This window comes from Nomascus leucogenys, chromosome 9 (genome assembly GCF_006542625.1).
Source record: "Nomascus leucogenys isolate Asia chromosome 9, Asia_NLE_v1, whole genome shotgun sequence".
NCBI lineage: Eukaryota > Metazoa > Chordata > Mammalia > Primates > Hylobatidae > Nomascus > Nomascus leucogenys.
This window is the reverse complement of record NC_044389.1, coordinates 97,622,896-97,640,311: the sequence shown is the minus strand read 5'-3', so window position 1 is coordinate 97,640,311 and position 17,416 is coordinate 97,622,896. Positions and strand designations below refer to the sequence as shown.

The following is a 17,416-nucleotide window of genomic DNA, read 5'->3' as shown; positions in this document are numbered from 1 at the left end:
ATCCACGTCCTACATACTTGGACGTTGTCTTAGTCTGCTTTGCTTAGTCCATTCAGCCTCATAAATCATAAGCCAGATGAATCTTAAATGTTAATGTCACATTCTCCTGTAGTGTGGTATGATAGAAAGACCTTGGGCTTTGGGCTTAAATTGCACCTGCAGCATTTACTCTTAGTAAATGGACACAATATATAGTTGGATAGGTATAGGACCCCTTTGAATTCACTTTCTACTTTGGTAAATAGGGATAGAAATATCCATTATACGTCATGCGGGTGCTATGAGGATTACTTCTGAAAACACATGACATTCTGTCTCTTTACCAGAGTTGAATAGGCTTCAGATATCTCAAGTTCAGCATGTTCAAAACCATTTGAAATTTTTCTTCTCAATTATGCTTTTTGTCTGTTTTGATAGTTGGTACCTTAGTTTACTTAGTCATACAGGTCGAGAGCTTGGGAGTAATTCTTGACTTCTGTAGTTGTAATTTTCTACATTCTAAACAACAAATGTATCCTGTCTACCCTGTGCCAGATACCCTGGTACCGAATATGCCCTCAAGGATTCCAGGTTTAGAGCACCACTCTCTCAGATTAGTACAGTAGCTTCCAGCTGTTCTTCCTTGCTTCCAGTTTTTCCCAATTTATTTTCCAGATGGCTGATGATGATATTTTTAAAATGTAAATGTACGTGTGGCCCCTCTGTTTAAAATATTTCTAGAGAGGGCTGGGCATGGTGGCTCACGCCCATAATCCCAGCACTTTGGGAGGCCGAGGCGGGCGGATTATGAGGTCAGCAGATCGAGACCGTCCTGGCTAACATGGTGAAACCCCATCTCTACTAAAAATACAAAAAATTAGCCGGGCATAGTGGCGGGCGCCTGTAGTCCCAGCTACTTGGGAGGCTGAGGCAGGAGAATGGCCTGAACCTGGGAGGCGGAGCTTGCGGTGAGCCAAGATCACACCACTGCACTCCAGCCTGGGTGACAGAGCGAGACTCCGTCTCAAAAAAAAAAAAAAAAAAAAAAAAAATTTCTAGAGAATCTACAGCTTTCACAGTACTTTGAACTTTTCAGCAGGGCATGTAAGGCCTCTTACATTTGGCTTCTTTGTAACTCTTCAGCCTCACCTTCCACTTTTTTCTTACAGGTGTATTTCACTCCTTGTTGGTTTTATGCCACTGTGCTCTTCAGATGTGGATCCTCTGGCTTGACATGCCTATTTGTTCATTAATCCTCAGTAGATTTGTTTTGAGGAGATGATGTATGTAAAGCACTTAGCATAGCACCTGGCATGTAGTAACCAATGGATACGTTTTAGCTCCTTTTATAATCAAGTTAGAAATAGATGTGGGGACTATTGGATTCTAAGGTGTGCAATCAGTTACTGTCAAACATAGGAGATAAATGTGAAAATTCAGAATACAAGTATGTTAACCGTCTGATATCCACTGGATTAAGAGCTTGTATTCTTTGGTTCTTCTGTCCCTATTTTACCTCTCCTCTAAGCTGTTTTTTCTAATGCCTTTAGGTTATCATTTCTGTTTTATGTTCCTCCCTGAAATGCTTCCATGCTGTTCTTTTGATACCTACTTCTTTTTCTGGTTAGCAGAGCTTCAGATTACTTTTCTTTGCAGATACAGTTTCCAGGAGGATCAGGGACATTAGATGAAAGATTTTTGAAGAATTGATTTGCAAATTGGATAATTTCTTTCAGACTTATTTTTCCATTGGCCATTTTTAATGAACTGTTACATCTTCGGGCTGACTGAATGACAGTCCTTTCCTCACACCCTAAATGTGATGTGAAGTCATCCTGTCAGCATTTCTTACCTCCCTAGATGTTTGACAGTCATAAATTTTGAGAAAAATCAAAAGTAGCTGCTTATCAGAAAAAAGTTCTCTAATCTTTTGAAAAGACTATTGAAATTCAAATGAGGCTCTGTGTGTGTTTTTTCTGGGTACTGCTGGGCAGATTTCTGAATCTCTTCTTTTTGAGTATTAGTGTAAGGATAATCTCAGGATAAAATGAGATCATTATGAAGCTTTGAATTCTTTAGAAGCAAGTCTGTTATTTTTGTCGCTTTTCCTTTTCCCACAAACCCTGTTTTTGTCTTAGAAAATAAATAGTTTTGACTTCATTTGCTATTCACAGAACCATGTTGTAGGTAGTTTATATCCTTCTGATTAAAAAAAAATACTTGTTCTTTTATAACTGAGAAGAATTGTGCCACTGATTTTGATGATTTTGAGGCAGCCTCAATAAATGACGTGAACAATTTTAGATTTCTGAAGTGGGTTGTGTTTCTGATCCATCCATACAAATATGAGTCAGATGCTGATTCTATTTATGTGTAGGAAAGTAATAAAGTAGTTCATGAGTGTTCAACATAATATCTGCTGATAACTATCATGTGTTCCTGGGTGTATCATTAATTCAAGAACTGTAAGATGGCACTCAACTATGATAGTAGGCAATTTATATTTGATCAGATAAACTGTTAACTTTTTAATAAGCTTTAATATGCTTAGCTATTATGTTTTAAATAAGGTGGCAGGTTGTAGAATTTAAGTGTGTTCTTTTAAAAAATGCACTTTTTAAAAAAAAATGCCTGCTTGGCTACCAGTCAGTAAGAATGATGTATTAATTATTAAAATGGATTACCAGACCAAAGTAATAAGATGCTTTCCTTTTCCAAGATGAAGGAAGTGATATTGTTCAGAATGACTCACTCAATATTCTTGGGCTTTAGAGAGGTTGAGTACCTAGGGAGCTCTGGGACTCCTCAATCAGAGCACTTCTACTTGGGTTTGCCATATATATTGGGTTTCTTTTAAGAAAAAATTCTCTTATAGAGTGTTGAATGATAAATAATTTGACTAGTCTTTGTTGCCTAGGAGAGAGCCTCTAAATCCTTTGAATTTTCTGAGTGATAGGAGCATCTTTGTTATTTACGGTGGGCCCCTGGGCTAAAGGCTTAGTTTATGCTAATAAGATGACTGGGTCTGGGGGCCGGCCACTCCAGAAGGACTAACTATGTGATTAAAGGCTTTGGTCTTTGAGTCACAGGACCTCCTGGGAAGGATAGGGACCTGGAGATTGAGTTCCACTATGTGGTCAGATTTCATAAATCATACCTATATAATGAAACCCCAATTGTAGAATCCATGAAGGTACATTTCCCAGTCCATTGAAACCTACACTGAAAAACCAAATATTCCGCGATAAAAGCTAGAAACAAGCTATTTGTGAAAATGCTTTGTGTTGTGTAGATTCATCTCACAGAGTTAAACATTTGTTTTGGTAAAACAGGATAAAAACTCTGAACACTGAAGCTCAGTTGAGCATTCTGGTAGGTGATACACATTGTGGTGATACACACTGATGTACTCCGAGGGTGATGAAGCTTCCTAGCACAGAAGCTTTATGTTTGGGACCCTCCCAGATCTAGCTCTGTACAGGTGGTTGTTTGTATCTGGGGGTCTGCATTCATGGATTCAAACAACAGTGGATCAAAACTTGTAGAGGAAAAAATATCATGTCTGTACTGAACACATAGAGACATTTTTCTTGTCATTATGCCCTATACAATATAATTATTTACGTAACATTTACATTGAATTAGGCATGATAAGTAATCTAGAGAATTTAAAGTATATAGGAGGATGTGCACAGGCTTTATGCAAATTCAATGCCATTTTATATTAGGGACTTGAGCATACATACATTTTGGTATCTGTGTAAGATCCTGGAACCAATCCCCCATATATACCAAGAGACAACTGTGTATCTCGATTGGCTGGTCCTGCTTTGTGTTTTTTATGATAAAACTCTAGTTGTAAGTGTAGTACTTTCTGAGTTATGTGAGTTGCTATGGTGAATTATCAATCCTGAAGGATAGTGGGAACTCCCAGTTTGTATCCAGTTGGTCTGAAGTGCCTGGGGACCCCAGAGTTTGTGTCTGAGGTTTGAAGTGAAGGGAGTCTTATGGAGAGCTGTGTCGTCAACCTGTGAAGTCTTTGCTGACTGGGTAGTTAGCATCAGAAGTATGCTGGCCCTCTGGGTAGTTAGCAGTGCATTGTAGAGGGTTTCTGCATTTGAAAGTTCAGTTTGAAAACCATTCAACCAGGTATTATTATTATTTTTTTTTGTTTGTTTGTTTTTGAGACGGAGTCTTGCTCTGTCACTCAGGCTGGAGTGCAGTGGCATGATCTCAGCTCACTGCAAGCTCCACCTTGCACCGGGTTCATGCCATTCTCCTGCCTCAGCGTCCCAGGTAGCTGGGACTGTATGCGCCCATCACCACACCTGGCTAATTTTTTGTATTTTTAGTAGAGATGGGGTTTCACTGTGTTAGCCAGGATGGTCTCGATATCCTGACCTTGTGATCCGCCTGCCTCGGCCTCCCAAAGTGCTGGGATTACAGGCGTGAGTCACCACGCCCGGCTAAACTAGGTATTATTTAAGGTCAATGTGTTACTATGACTTTTTGTGGCTTCATATTGCAGATACATGAGTAGTCTTATCATTTTTTTTGAGCACTTAGACTGAGAGCATGGTTATTGAAATAATTCCCCAAAGTAAACCTTATTATTTTCAAGGGATTTACAATATATTACCAAAACTTGAACAATGATAGGTAAATTTGAGCTAGTTCTTCTCTTTTCTCTCTTCCAAACCACTTTTACATATTGGTGATTAATGTTTTTCAAAAAAGTCTAGTTCTTGTTGTTTTATTTTCTTATTTAGAACTCTTGGCATTCTGATGTTTTTCGAAGCAGTACAAACACCTGAGCTAGTATTTTAGGTCTTAATGTTGTTCTCTTATTCCAAACTTTCACAAAGTAGTCTGTATTTCAGCCAGCCTAGATTCTTTATTATACTTCTTTTCTGTTTTGATGACTTTACTTTTTACTTTATTCACTTAATTAGAAACAGATGAATTCATTATTCTGTCCTCTTATTTTCTAAATACATCAGGAAGCCCTTCTTGATTCTCCTCTTCTCTCTCTCCAGGCTCTTTACCTTTCTTTCAATTTGCTTTGGGCTTTGCATTATTTGAAACCCTTTCAGTCTTAAATCTATCTGCTGGTTTCATTTCCTTTCTTAGATTGTAAGCTACTTCTGGCAGGGTATGGCATGGACTAGAAGGCTATTCCATTTTGCTGAATATGTGTTCAAATTTTATAATTGCCTGCAAGTAAATCGCTTTATTGAGATCACGAATTGTTTGGATCTTTGTATTAATTCTTATGCAAGGAATTAATTTGTGTGAATAATCTGCTTTTGCTATCTTCTATGTTAGAAGATTGTAGGGTAGCTAGGTAGGTACCCTACCTAACCAATACCCATTGGTTATTATCCAATTGGTCTTTACTAGATGCTTATTTTAGTTGTCCAGTGGTAGTGACTAACTAGCAGGTGATGCCGTGATATATAGCAGGTATTATACACCTGTAAAATATTTGGTCAGAGTTGACTGCTTTCTATTTTCTGCAGTTAAACTCACTTGACCTACTTCCACTCTCAGTAGTAGGTCAAAATGAGGAAATAAATGTACTCTATTGATCTAGGCAGCAGGGCATGGAGGAGAGTATGGAAACAAGAATTTCATTATCACATGGTCAAGATGAACCATTATAGATAAGAATCTTGGTATGAGTCATTTCCACCCTCCCCCCAACCCATCTGTGTTTAAAAAATGGAGACTGCTATTGAAGATCTTGGCGATGTTATCTTTCAGCATATCTGCTCTTTGAATTGCAGTGTTCCAGTCAAGACTGGTTACCCTCTGCTTCTGTACAGCTGTTGTTTTGAAATATAATGATTTTTTTAAAGTTTTTTTTTTCCTCCTACGCATATTCTTTTTCTCTTAAGTTGCTTTTTTCTTTTTTTGGTCTTTTTCTTTATCTTCCACATTAGAAGATAGTTTCCTCACGCCTTTAATCCCAGCACTTTGGGAGGCCGAGGTGAGTGGATCACCAGGTCAGGAGATTGAGACCATCCTGGCTAACATGGTGAAACCCCGTCTCTACTAAAAATACAAAAAAATTAGCTGGGCGTTGTGGCACGCGTCTGTAGTCCCAGCTACTCGGGAGGCTGAGGCAGGAGAATCGCTTGAACCTGGGAGGTGGAGGTTGCAGTGAGCCGAGATTGCGCCACTGCACTCCAGCCTGGGCAACAGAGCGAGACTCTGTCTCAAAAAAAAAAAAAAAAAAAATAGTTTCAAATAGCTTGCTTGTTTGCCCATGGCTAATACTGGAGAAATCAAAAGCACATTGGAAGTTCTGATCATGTGGTTAGGTCTCATTGACTTTTAACTTCACTGTAGGTTGGTCTGGTGGGCCACTGACTGTGGAATTCTGCCTCTTCACTCCTCCCCCTGCAATAATTACTATCTTTAGGTCTTTCCTCTTGGGCTGACATAGAGCCCCCAGAAAAGAGTCTTATAATTTCTTGGAGGGTAACGGTTCAAATGTTGAATCAGCCTTGCATACCTGGGATGAATCTTAATTGGTCATGGCGTATATAATTCTTTTTATACATTGTTGGATTCAGTTTGCTGATATTTTTGTTATCGGTGGAAGGTATCTGAGTTACTGGCAGTGAGTCTGTATAGGTCTGCAACAATCTCAATTCCTGCCTCCTCAGAAGAAAGAATTCATCTTAGGGGCGTAAGGCAGAAAAAGAGATGAGGCAAGTTTCAGAGCAGGAGTGGAAGTTTATTAAAAAGCTTTACAGCAGGAAAGAAAGGAAAGTGCAGTTGGAAGAAATCCAAGTGGGCGACTTGAAGAGTAAGTGCGGTGTTTAACTTTGATCCCAGGACTCTATAGGTTGGCCCCTTTCCTGTGATTCTTCTCTTAGGGTGGGCGGCCCACATGCGCAGTGCCCTCCTTATACTTGGGAGGTGAGCATGCACAGTGTGTTTAGAAAGTTGTATGCATGCCCATCGGACGCTTTCTTCTTTTTCCGGTGGAGTGCCCCAGGAAGGTCATATACTACCGTTTTGTCTCTTAATGCACATGCCTAGGCTCACTCACCCAGTGCCTGAGATTTTATTGGAGCCCCCTTTTTTGCTTCTCCCTGGTGCCTGCATTCAATTAACACTTTAATGTTTAACACTTGTGGACTGTTAGGAGCTTCTCTCTCCCTGGTGCAGGCTGCCAATTTATCACTTTTAGAGAGGCAATGTGATAGTTGCTGAATCACCCAACATTCCTAGTGGGTGTGGGAGAACCCTCTCCTGCCCTGCTCATACCTGTCTTACTACCTGTAACATTTTGTTGAGGGTTTTTGCATTTATGTTCATGAGAGATATTGGCCTATAGTTTTCTTGTAATGTTTTTGTCTGGTTTTGGTATTAGAGTAATGCTGGCCTCACAGAATGAGTTAGGAAGTATCCCCTCTGCTTCTATATACTGCAAGAGATTACACAGAATTAGTATAATTTCTTCCTTAAATGTTTGGTAAAATTCACCAGTGAATCCATCTGGGCCTGTGCTTCCTGTTGTAGAAGATTATTAATTATTGATTCAATTTTTTAAACAGATGTGGGCCATTTAGATTGTCTATTTCTTGTATGTATTTCAGCAGATTATGTCTTTCAAGGCATTGGTCCATTTCATCTAGGTTACCAATTTTATGGGCATAGAGTTGTTCATAATATTCCTTCCTTTTCTTTTTAATATTCATGGGGCCTGTAGTGATGTCCCTTCTTTCATTTCTGATATTAGTATTTGGTGTTTTCTCTCTCTCCCTTTTTTTTTTTCCATAGTTTAGCTTGGCTAGCAGCATATCGGTTTTATTGATCTTTTAAAATAACCAGCTTTTGGTTATGCTGATTTTCTGTGTTGGTCTTATGTTCAGTTTCATTGGTTTCTGCTCTAATTTTTGTTGTTTGTTTTCTTCTGCTTGCTTAGTTTGGATTTAATTTGCTCTTCTAGTTTCCTAAGGTAGAAGCTTATTGATTTTAGATCTTGATTCTTTTTAAAAATATGTATTCAATGCTATAAATTTCCCTCTAGCCACTGCTTTTGTTGCATCCCACAAATTTTGAGAAGTTGTATTTTCACTTAGTTCAAAATATTTTAAAATTTCTTTTAAGTTTTTTTTTTACTCTTATTTATAAGTGTGTTAATCTCCATATACTTTGGGATTTTCCAGCCATCTTTCTGTTATTGATTTCTAGTTTATTCCATTATAACCACTATGTGATTTCTATTTTTTTAGATTTGTCTTGGTTCGTTTTATGGCCCAGAAGGTGGTCTGTCTTGGTGGATGCTGCATGAGAGCTTGGGAAGAATGTGTATTCTGTTGTTTTTGGATGAAGTAGTCTATAGATGTCAATTATCAATTATATACAGTTGGTTGATGGTGTTGTTGAGTTCAACTACGTCCTTTCTGATGTTCTGCCTACCTAACCTGTCCATTTCTTTTTTTTTTTTGTCTCACTGTGTCGCCCAGGCTGGAGTGTAGTGGCACAATCTTGGCTCACTGCCACCTCCGCCTCCTGGGTTCAAGCAATTTTTCTGCCTCAGCCTCCCAAGTAGCTGGGACTACGGTTGCTTGCCACCACACCTGGCTAATTTTTCTATTTTTAGTAGAGATGAGGTTTCACCATATTGGCCAGGCTGGTCTTTGAACTCCTGACCTTGTGATCCACCCGCTTCGGCTTCTGAAAGTACTGGGATTACAAGCATGAGCCACTGTGCCCAGCCTGACCTGTCTATTTCTGATGGAGGAATGTTGAAGTGTCCATGTAGAATAATGGCTTCTCTGTTTCTCCTTGCGGTTATATCAATTTTTGCCACATGTATTTTGGCATTCTTTTGATAGGCACGTACTCATTAAGGATTGTTTTGTTTTTCTGGAGAATTGAACCCTTACTATGTAGTGTTCCTCTTTATCTCTGATAGCTTTAATTGCTCTGAAGTCTAATCTGTCTGAAAATAATATAGCGTTTTCTTTTTAGTAGTTTTAGCATGATGCATCTTTCTCCATCTTTTTACTTTTTTTTTTTTTTTTTTTCAGACGGGGTCTCGCTCTGTCACTCAGGCTGGAGTGCAGTGATGCAATCTTGGCTCACTGCAACCTCCACCTCCCGGGTTCGAGTGATCCTCCCATCTCAGCCTCCTGAGTATGCTCAGCTAATTTTTGTATTTTTTTGTAGAGAAGGGGTTTCGTCATGTTGCCCAGGCTGGTCTTGAACTCTTAGGCTCAAGTGATCTGCCCACGTTGGCCTCCCAAAGTGTTGAGATTACAGGCAAAAGCCACTGTGCCTGGCCTCATCCTTTTACTTTTAATCTCTATGTGTTTATGTGGAAAGTGAGTTTCTTATAGACAACATATAGTTGTGTGTTATTTTTTGATTCACTCTGACAATTTCTGCCTTTTAATTGGTGTAGTATGTAGACCATTGACATGTAAAGTGACTATTAATATACTTGTGTTAATATTTACCATATTTGTTACTATTTTCTATTCATCGCCCATGTTCTTTGTTCCCATTTTCTATTTCACTCTTTTTTTGGCTTTTGTGATTTTAATTAAGCAGTTTACATGATTCCATTTTATCTCCTTTCTTAGCATAGCAGTTATACTTTTTTAAAAACTTTTTTTTTAAGTAATTGCCCAAGAGCCCAAGAGTTTTCAATGTACGTTCACAACTAATCCAAGTCTGCTTTCAGATAACACTGTACCACTTCATGCGTAATGCAGGTACCTTATAATAAATAAAAATATTATGAATTCCTCCTTCCCATCCCTTGCATCATTGCTGTCATTCATTCTACTTACATGGAAGCATACATAAGAATATCAGAATATATATGAAATCATAGGTAATGAATACATTGTTGATGTTATTATTTAGAATAAACTATTTTCTGTTAGAGTAAGAAGAAAAATAAAAATAAAAATAAAGTTATTATTTTTATTTTTACCTTCAGGTATTCCATCTCTATTCTCTTCCTCTTTTTTTTTTTTTTTTTTTTTAAAGAGAGATTCTTGTTCTGTTGTCTAGCTGGAGTGCAGTGGTACGATCATAGCTAACTTCAGGCTCAACCTCCTGGGCGCAAGTGATCCTCCCACTTCAGCCTTCTCGGTAGCTGGGAATACAGGTGCATGCCACCAGGCCCAGCTAATTATTTTTTTAAAGATGAGGTCTTGCTCTGCTGCCCAGACTGGTCTCCAATTCCCATCCTCAAGTGAACCTCCCACCTCAGCCTCCCAAAATGCTGGGATTACAGGCATGAGCCACTTTGCCCAGCCTCTAATGCTGTTTTTTTCTTTATGTGGATACAACTTTCTGACTTACATAATTTTTCTTGTTTGTGAAGAAGTTCTGCTAACATTGCTTTCAAGGCAGGTGTACTTGCAGTAGATTCCCTCAATTTTTGTTGAGAAAGTGTTTATTTCCTCTTCACTTTTGAAGAATAATTTCTTAGGATAAATAACAGGCAGTTATTTTCTCTGAACACTTAAGTAAGTTTTTATTTAAGGAAATACATTCAGTCAAAACTTGGTTTTCTTTCCTTCAGTCCCCTCTCCATGTTATCAAAAATATAATCAACAAAACTAGCTAAATAATTAACTTAATTACCTGAAACATTTTTATAAAGATTTACTAGCAAGTAAATAATCTTTTGTTAATGAAAATAATATTTCTTATTTTAGTCTTTCTATTTGCAGATGGTGGTAGACCTATATATAATTTTTTATAAAGAAAAATCAATGCCTTATATTTTATACTAAGTAAAGAAGCAATTGCATTGTCAATAGGGAAAATAATTGCAAGAGATAATGAGGGTACGTCTTTTCAAGATGGCCATGAAAATAACTAGAATGCTGGCAACTATTCTGATTTGTTGTTAAGACTTGATTATACTATAGTTTTGTGATTTAAATGTGATTATATATCTTTTAAAGATTTAAAAAATAATGTTTCTGCAATCCCTTTTACAATCTACAGAGAAAGCAACCAGCGAGATGAATACTGCTGAGGACTGGGGCCTCATTTTGGATATCTGTGATAAAGTTGGTCAGTCTCGCACTGGGTAAGTATTTAGCGTTTCAAAGGATTTTTATTCTTCCTTTTTAAAAAAAATGAAAGGCCAGGTGCAGTGGCTTGCACCTGTAGGCCCAGCCCCTTGGTAGGATGAGGTGGGAGGATCGCCTGAGCCCAGGAGTTAGAGGCTGCAGTGTGTGATAGTTACACCCACGAACAGCCAGTGTACTCCAGTCAGGGCAACATAGTGAGACCCTGTCTCTTAAAAAAGAAGGATCAGGAGGTAAAATATATTACCATTAAATTTAGTTTAAAAAGAGAATATTTTTATTAAAAAGATTTGAAGAATCATCCCATTTAGGTTATAAAGCTTTTAACCAGTTAGGGTAACATGACTGGTAAAAAGTTGTTACTTTAATCACCCTCCTTCATATTTTCTTCTGGAATCTCATTTTTTTCCACTGATTTTAGAGTTATTAGTGATTTCTCAGTTACCAAGTTTCATGGTTATTTCTGAGTTCTTTTCTCCTTTGTCAGATTTGCAACATTCCACCTAATGAATCAGTTAGGTGGAATTGAAAAGAAATTTTTTCTTTCTATTGAAAGATTAGGGGAATAGAATCTTAAACTTTTTGTCATGTATTACAGAGCTTTCCAAACAGTACAATAATTGGATTAATTGGTGTGGATATGGGTGATTTCTTCAGCTCCTGGGCTAACAGCATTAGCCTTTAGCAGTTTCGATTACTGCTTTATGCCACACAAATGGTATTATCTTATTTGTGCACTTTCATGTTAAAAAGATTAGGAAGCGCTGCTGCATTATACTTGATATTTGCAGTGGTAATATTAAGCCTTTGCCAGTGTCTTCTTTGCCTCATCTTCCTTCACCCCTAAATATAGACGTTCCTGAAACTTTCCCTTATTCATTTTTTATTTCTAAGATTTTTTCTTTTGGTCTCACAACTTCCAGCTGTCTTTATGTAGATGGCATCTGTATTTTCAGCTCTTCTTACTCAAGCACTAGTCTTGTGGACACTGCATTATTTCTGGATATTGTTCTATATAAGCCTTCATCTCACCATCTAGAAACCAGAACTCCTGTCTCTTTTTGCTTTAAACCTACTTTCCTTCAGTTTTTCCATTTCTGTTAATGACAAGATGATTCTTTCATTGCACTAAAACTTGAGTCACCTCCACATTTATTACTCAATTCTGTCCATCTGCCTTCATAATCTCTCTCAAAATGTTGATGTTTTAAAGTCTCATTAATCGAGTTTTTGAGCATGGCCAAATGGTGCAGAGGCAGTTTTCTTCATGGGCTGTCTACCTTCCACTCTAGCTTTTTTTGGCCCCTAATGTCCTCCCACTATGAGGTTCCCAAAGAAACTCCCAAATGTGGTCCCATCCATCCCTTTTGTTGTATTTACATTTTAGTATATTCTGACCTGGTTCATTAATTTAATTTAAAATTTTTAACTACTGTGTGTTACATATCATGTTCTCTTTTCTCCATTTTTATTTGCCCTACTTTACTTTGGACATTCCTTACCTTGCCCAGGCTAGTGAATTAACCCACTGGCATTTTTTTTCTGTTTCCATCTCTTTTCTAATTCTTATATCCAGTTGCCATATAAAACCTGTGTTCATGTTACTCCCCTACCTTCCATACAGAGTTCAGTTTAAACTCCTTAGTCTTCTGAATCATTCATTTTCATTTTTTTCCCTCCTGTATAACATTCATTTCAGCTCAATTATTTGAGTTCCAGTGCTTTTTTTCTACCTTAGTTTGATGCTTTTGGTCCTTTTGTTTCTTGAGTATGGAGGGTTTTCCTCTTTAATTTCCCGTCTCTGTATCTCATATCCTTTCATACCCAATGTAGATACCACTTCTTCCATAAAGCCTTTCCTTATCCCCTTTACTGACAATGGTATGATCCTCTGAATCCTCAAATTACTCTATCAAAACTATTCTTATTTGTGTTTTTTCCTGCATTTTAGTAACATATCTAATGAAAAGTTTCTTAGATATAAATCTAGTAGATTTGTAGAATGAATGGTCCATGAACTTTTGTTGCGCATGGGAAAGAAGCAAATAGCTTAGTGTTGGAGATCATGTACTCTAGAGGGAGATTGCCTGAGTTCAAATCTTGGCTCTAGCCGTTTAGCTATGTCATACTGGGTAAGTAACTTACCCTTCTGGGCCTTACTTTTCCAGTTTACCACCTAAGAATAATAATAGTATCATCTTTAAGGGGAGTTGTTGTGACTTTGAGATTAGTTGTATCAAGTGTTTATAACAGTACCTGACACATGGCTGAATGAGTGCAACTCTGCCCGCTTTTGATTGAAGTCATATTTTGTGACAGTTTCTGTTGAAGACTGGGCACCAAACTAGACCACTTCGTGTGTATTTTGGAGATAAAATTTTTATCTAGCGTTACAGCTGCAAAGCCCCTCCTCTCTCTCTTCCCTTTGTTGGTTTCCTTTTTATCTTTACTTTGGTGTTTTTCATTTTGTAGATACTTTCTGTAATAATTGGGTCAGTTGCTTGAAGTTGTTTGTCAAAAGACAAACCCCCTTTTACAACTATAAATATTCCATGTTTTTCCAGTTAAAAAATCAATTTGTAATGCATCTGAAATTCTGTATGTTGTAGCACAAAGCTGTAGAGATCAATTTGTTTTTCTTCATGTTAACATTATTCTGCCGGAAATGTTTATTATTCTTTTCCCTATTTTATTTCCTTTCATATTTGAAATTTACTAATTTATAGCTTTAACAATATTTTTTATTTGTCTTTTTGTTTTTATCCAGTATCAATAGGTTTAGATAGATGCTCATTTTTTTTAGTTTTTCAAATTTATTTTTAAACTACATACTTTCTCTCAGTATATTCCTCAATATTTGAATTGTCAATTGGGGATTTTAATTGACATTATACTAAGCCTATGGATTTACTTAGGAAATATTTTCAACTTCAGTGAATTCGAATTCGATAAAGAAGGTGGATCTGTTTGTTCTTTTAGTCAGTGTTTTTTCCTTTTCTTCTTCCTTCCCTCCTTTTTCTTCTTTTTTCTTCCCACTTATTCACTTACTTTTGACTCCTTTAGTAGTTACTGCTCTCTGGTTCTTTTAAATCCCCATTAGGTTAATCTTCAGGCATTTATTGTGTGCATAAATGGGATATCCTGTTTTACCTCTTGTTAATAAAGAGTTGTTTGAAAAGGATTAAACAATAATTGAGATACCATTCTAATATTATTGAGGTTTTAAAAAAATGTCAGGCCTTCAATAATTGCTCATGTATGTAGTTTCTTTCAATAATACTGTTTAACATACATCTGCAGTTGTGTTTTTTCTTTCTTGTTCTCGCTTGATAATCTCATACTAGGAAATGGTAAACATAAGGGTCATATTAGGACATTCATGGGCCCTAGGCACTTTTGCCTTCTTGGGCCCCTCTTTCTATTAAAAAAATTGAAAATATTTTATGACTACATTGTTTTAAGGAAAAATATATTAGTATTATATATTAAAACATTTTCTTTGAAGCAAAAGTTCACTTTTTTCTTCTTATTTTAAAAGAAATGAAAACATTTACATGTACTTCTAAAATTATAGTGAGTCATAGGCCCTGTGCCTACATGCCTAATGCATAAGCATTTACAGAATTGAGTTATATATTCACAGATGAACTTAGTAATAGAAAATTGTTAGGTTTGTTTCAGGTGAGCGCTAAACTGTGGGATACTTATGGTGGCATTCCTAATATGTCATTTGTTTTTATTTTTGTGGTAAAATATATATAAAATAAAATTAACTATTTTAAAGTGTTCACTTTAGTAGCATTAAGTACACTCACATGCCCGATGTCTGTCTCCAGAACTTATCCATCATCCCAAACTGAAACCCTGTGCCCATTAAACAATAACTCATTCCCCTTTCCTCCAGCTCGTCTTAAACATTTATAATTTGTCTTTAATATTTTAAATCATTTTATAATTAGTATATATGGACAACTTATAGAAATCTGGTTTATGTTTTGTAGGAACCTGTGATTGGGTATGGGTTGCTGATGGTAGCATAAGAATGTTGAACAGTATTACAGGCTGCCATTGAGGTATTCTAAATACCTGATGTGCTTTAGAGAAGACTATAACATGTAAGTGGGATGAGAGGGGAAAGAGGACATGAGTTTTCCAGAGACAACTTCAGATAGAGTCTTTTGAAGCAGAGGGATGTTGTAGATTGGAATGCAGTTCAGAAGTGATTTGTGTTTCAGGCAACAATCTAGGTTTAGAAAAAAAATTATTATTGCTATTTGGTGTTAGCCTGAAATTTTGTAAAGTGCAGCGATCTTTTTAAGAGGACAGATTCAGAGATGGTGGAAGGACTTTAGGAGAAGCATTTCACTTTCAGTAATACTATATTTTTAAAATCAAAATGATTTGTAACTAGTAATATATAGTAGAATTATTTAGAGGATAAATAAAATGAAATAGTTCATATTATTTTAACCTTTTTTTCTCTTTTGGTTTCTTTTTTTAAAGTCGTCTGTCTTAGAATTGTGGTAGTTTGAAAAATATTCTTGGGTTTTAAAGGGGGAGAAAAGAGCTATTATTGTGAAGTTTCATTTAGTTAGAACTGTGACCTGGAAACATGGCTCTCAGTGGTGTTGTGAAAAATTTTTCTTAATTCGTTCTCTTAAAAAGAAAAAAAACAGACAAACCAATTTTCTGTTCTTTAAACTCATATATACATATGCATATGCATATATATTTATGTTGATTTAAAGAGATACACATGCTTATATAAAGTATTTACTTCTTTTAAAAATAAGTATGTATTCACATGGCTCAAATGTTAAAACAATTTAAAAAGATGGACATTGACAAGTCTAATTCCTATCCCTGTTTCATTGCTGTGATCTTCTATAGGTTACCACTTCTGTATATTTTGTATCTTTCCATTATTCTTTTACACAAACATGAATACATTTCCTCCATTTGCATGTAATAAGCATATTGTATATATTCTTCTGCATTTATTACTTAATTACTTATCATCACCTATTGACTACTTATTGTATCCTGTCAGTCTTAGAAATGTATTTCTTTTAAGTCTATTAGTATTGGACAAGTTTAGAAATGATTTTCTAGTTTAACATTAATTTTGGTTAGTGGCATGTAGAATATCTAATACATATACATAATTACTGAATAAAAATTAGTAATTTTTAGTAATTATCTCAATTTCAGAAAATCTACTAGATGTAATCCCTGTTAACTTCATTTAGATTGTAGTTTTTTTAATCTTGAAATATTTGATTATGCCAAACCTAAAACTTTAACATTCTGAAATTTTTTTCTAACGTCTCAAGATATTCACATGATTTTTAGTGTGCGATTTCCAGTGTATGAGTAACTAGTGAAGAATGCTCAGCCAATTAGGTCATATGATGGGCTGAACAGCCTTCATTTGTTTAGAAATCAAGAGAACTTTCACAATGATAATAGCAGTTTTCTTTAACATGTCTTCACATAAATAATTTTTCTGTGTTAGTATTGATTGGTTTATATTATCATATGTAAACATAGACGTGAGGATAGATACTGATTATCTGCAATAACAAGTTAAAATTAAAGTTCTGTAATTGACCTCTAGATTAATTTTTGCTATTATTTTATATGTTAACTGTCTTTGCTTAGCTTTAGCCAAAGATATAGTTGACTGAAGGTGGAAAACATCATGTAACTTTTTCTTTACCCGACTAATGGATATATTTTGGTACTAAATTTATTCTAACAGAATGAGAAAGATCATATGATAGTCATTACTGGTGTTTTGTGAAAAATACAAATGTAAGCCTTTGGGAAGGTGTTTGTTAAAAATGTTTTTCCTTGGCTTTGTATTTTATTTTTTTTATTTTTTGAGATGGAGTCTTGCTCTGTCGCCCAGGCTGGAGTGCGGTGGTGTGATCTCAGCTCACTGCAAGCTCCGCCTGCTGGATTCACGCCATTCTCCCGCCTCAGCCTCCCGAGTAGCTGGGACTACAGGAACCTGCCACCATGCCCAGCTAATTTTTTTTTGTATTTTTAGTAAAGATGGGATTTCACCGTGTTAGCCAGGATGGTCTTGATCTCCTGACCTTGTGATCTGCCCGCCCTGGCCTCCCAAAGTGCTGGGATTACAGGTGTGAGCCACCCTGCCCACCCTTTGGCTTTGTATTGCTTTGTCCTGGACTGGACTGTGACTATTTCCGGCCTTCAGTAGGAAGTTGAAAGAATATTTCCTGATTTCTGTAAGGGAAAAATAATCTCTGAGCTGGATATCCTAGAGTTGAAAGGGCAGCATCAGTACAGAAACAGACCTCTTTCAAGTCTTTTTTTCTTCCTATGATCATATCCTC

General features: G+C 36.4%; 1 protein-coding gene across 2 annotated transcripts in view; it reads left to right on the top strand.

Moving 5' to 3' along the window:
- STAM (signal transducing adaptor molecule) overlaps positions 1-17,416 on the top strand; it is a 73,498-nt gene that overhangs the window by 5,897 nt on the left and 50,185 nt on the right. For both annotated transcript variants that reach the window (XM_003257686.4, XM_030819237.1), the window contains exon 2: positions 10,969-11,053. In XM_003257686.4, the coding sequence (XP_003257734.1) occupies positions 10,969-11,053 (85 nt within the window). The remainder of the gene's footprint in view (positions 1-10,968; positions 11,054-17,416) is intronic.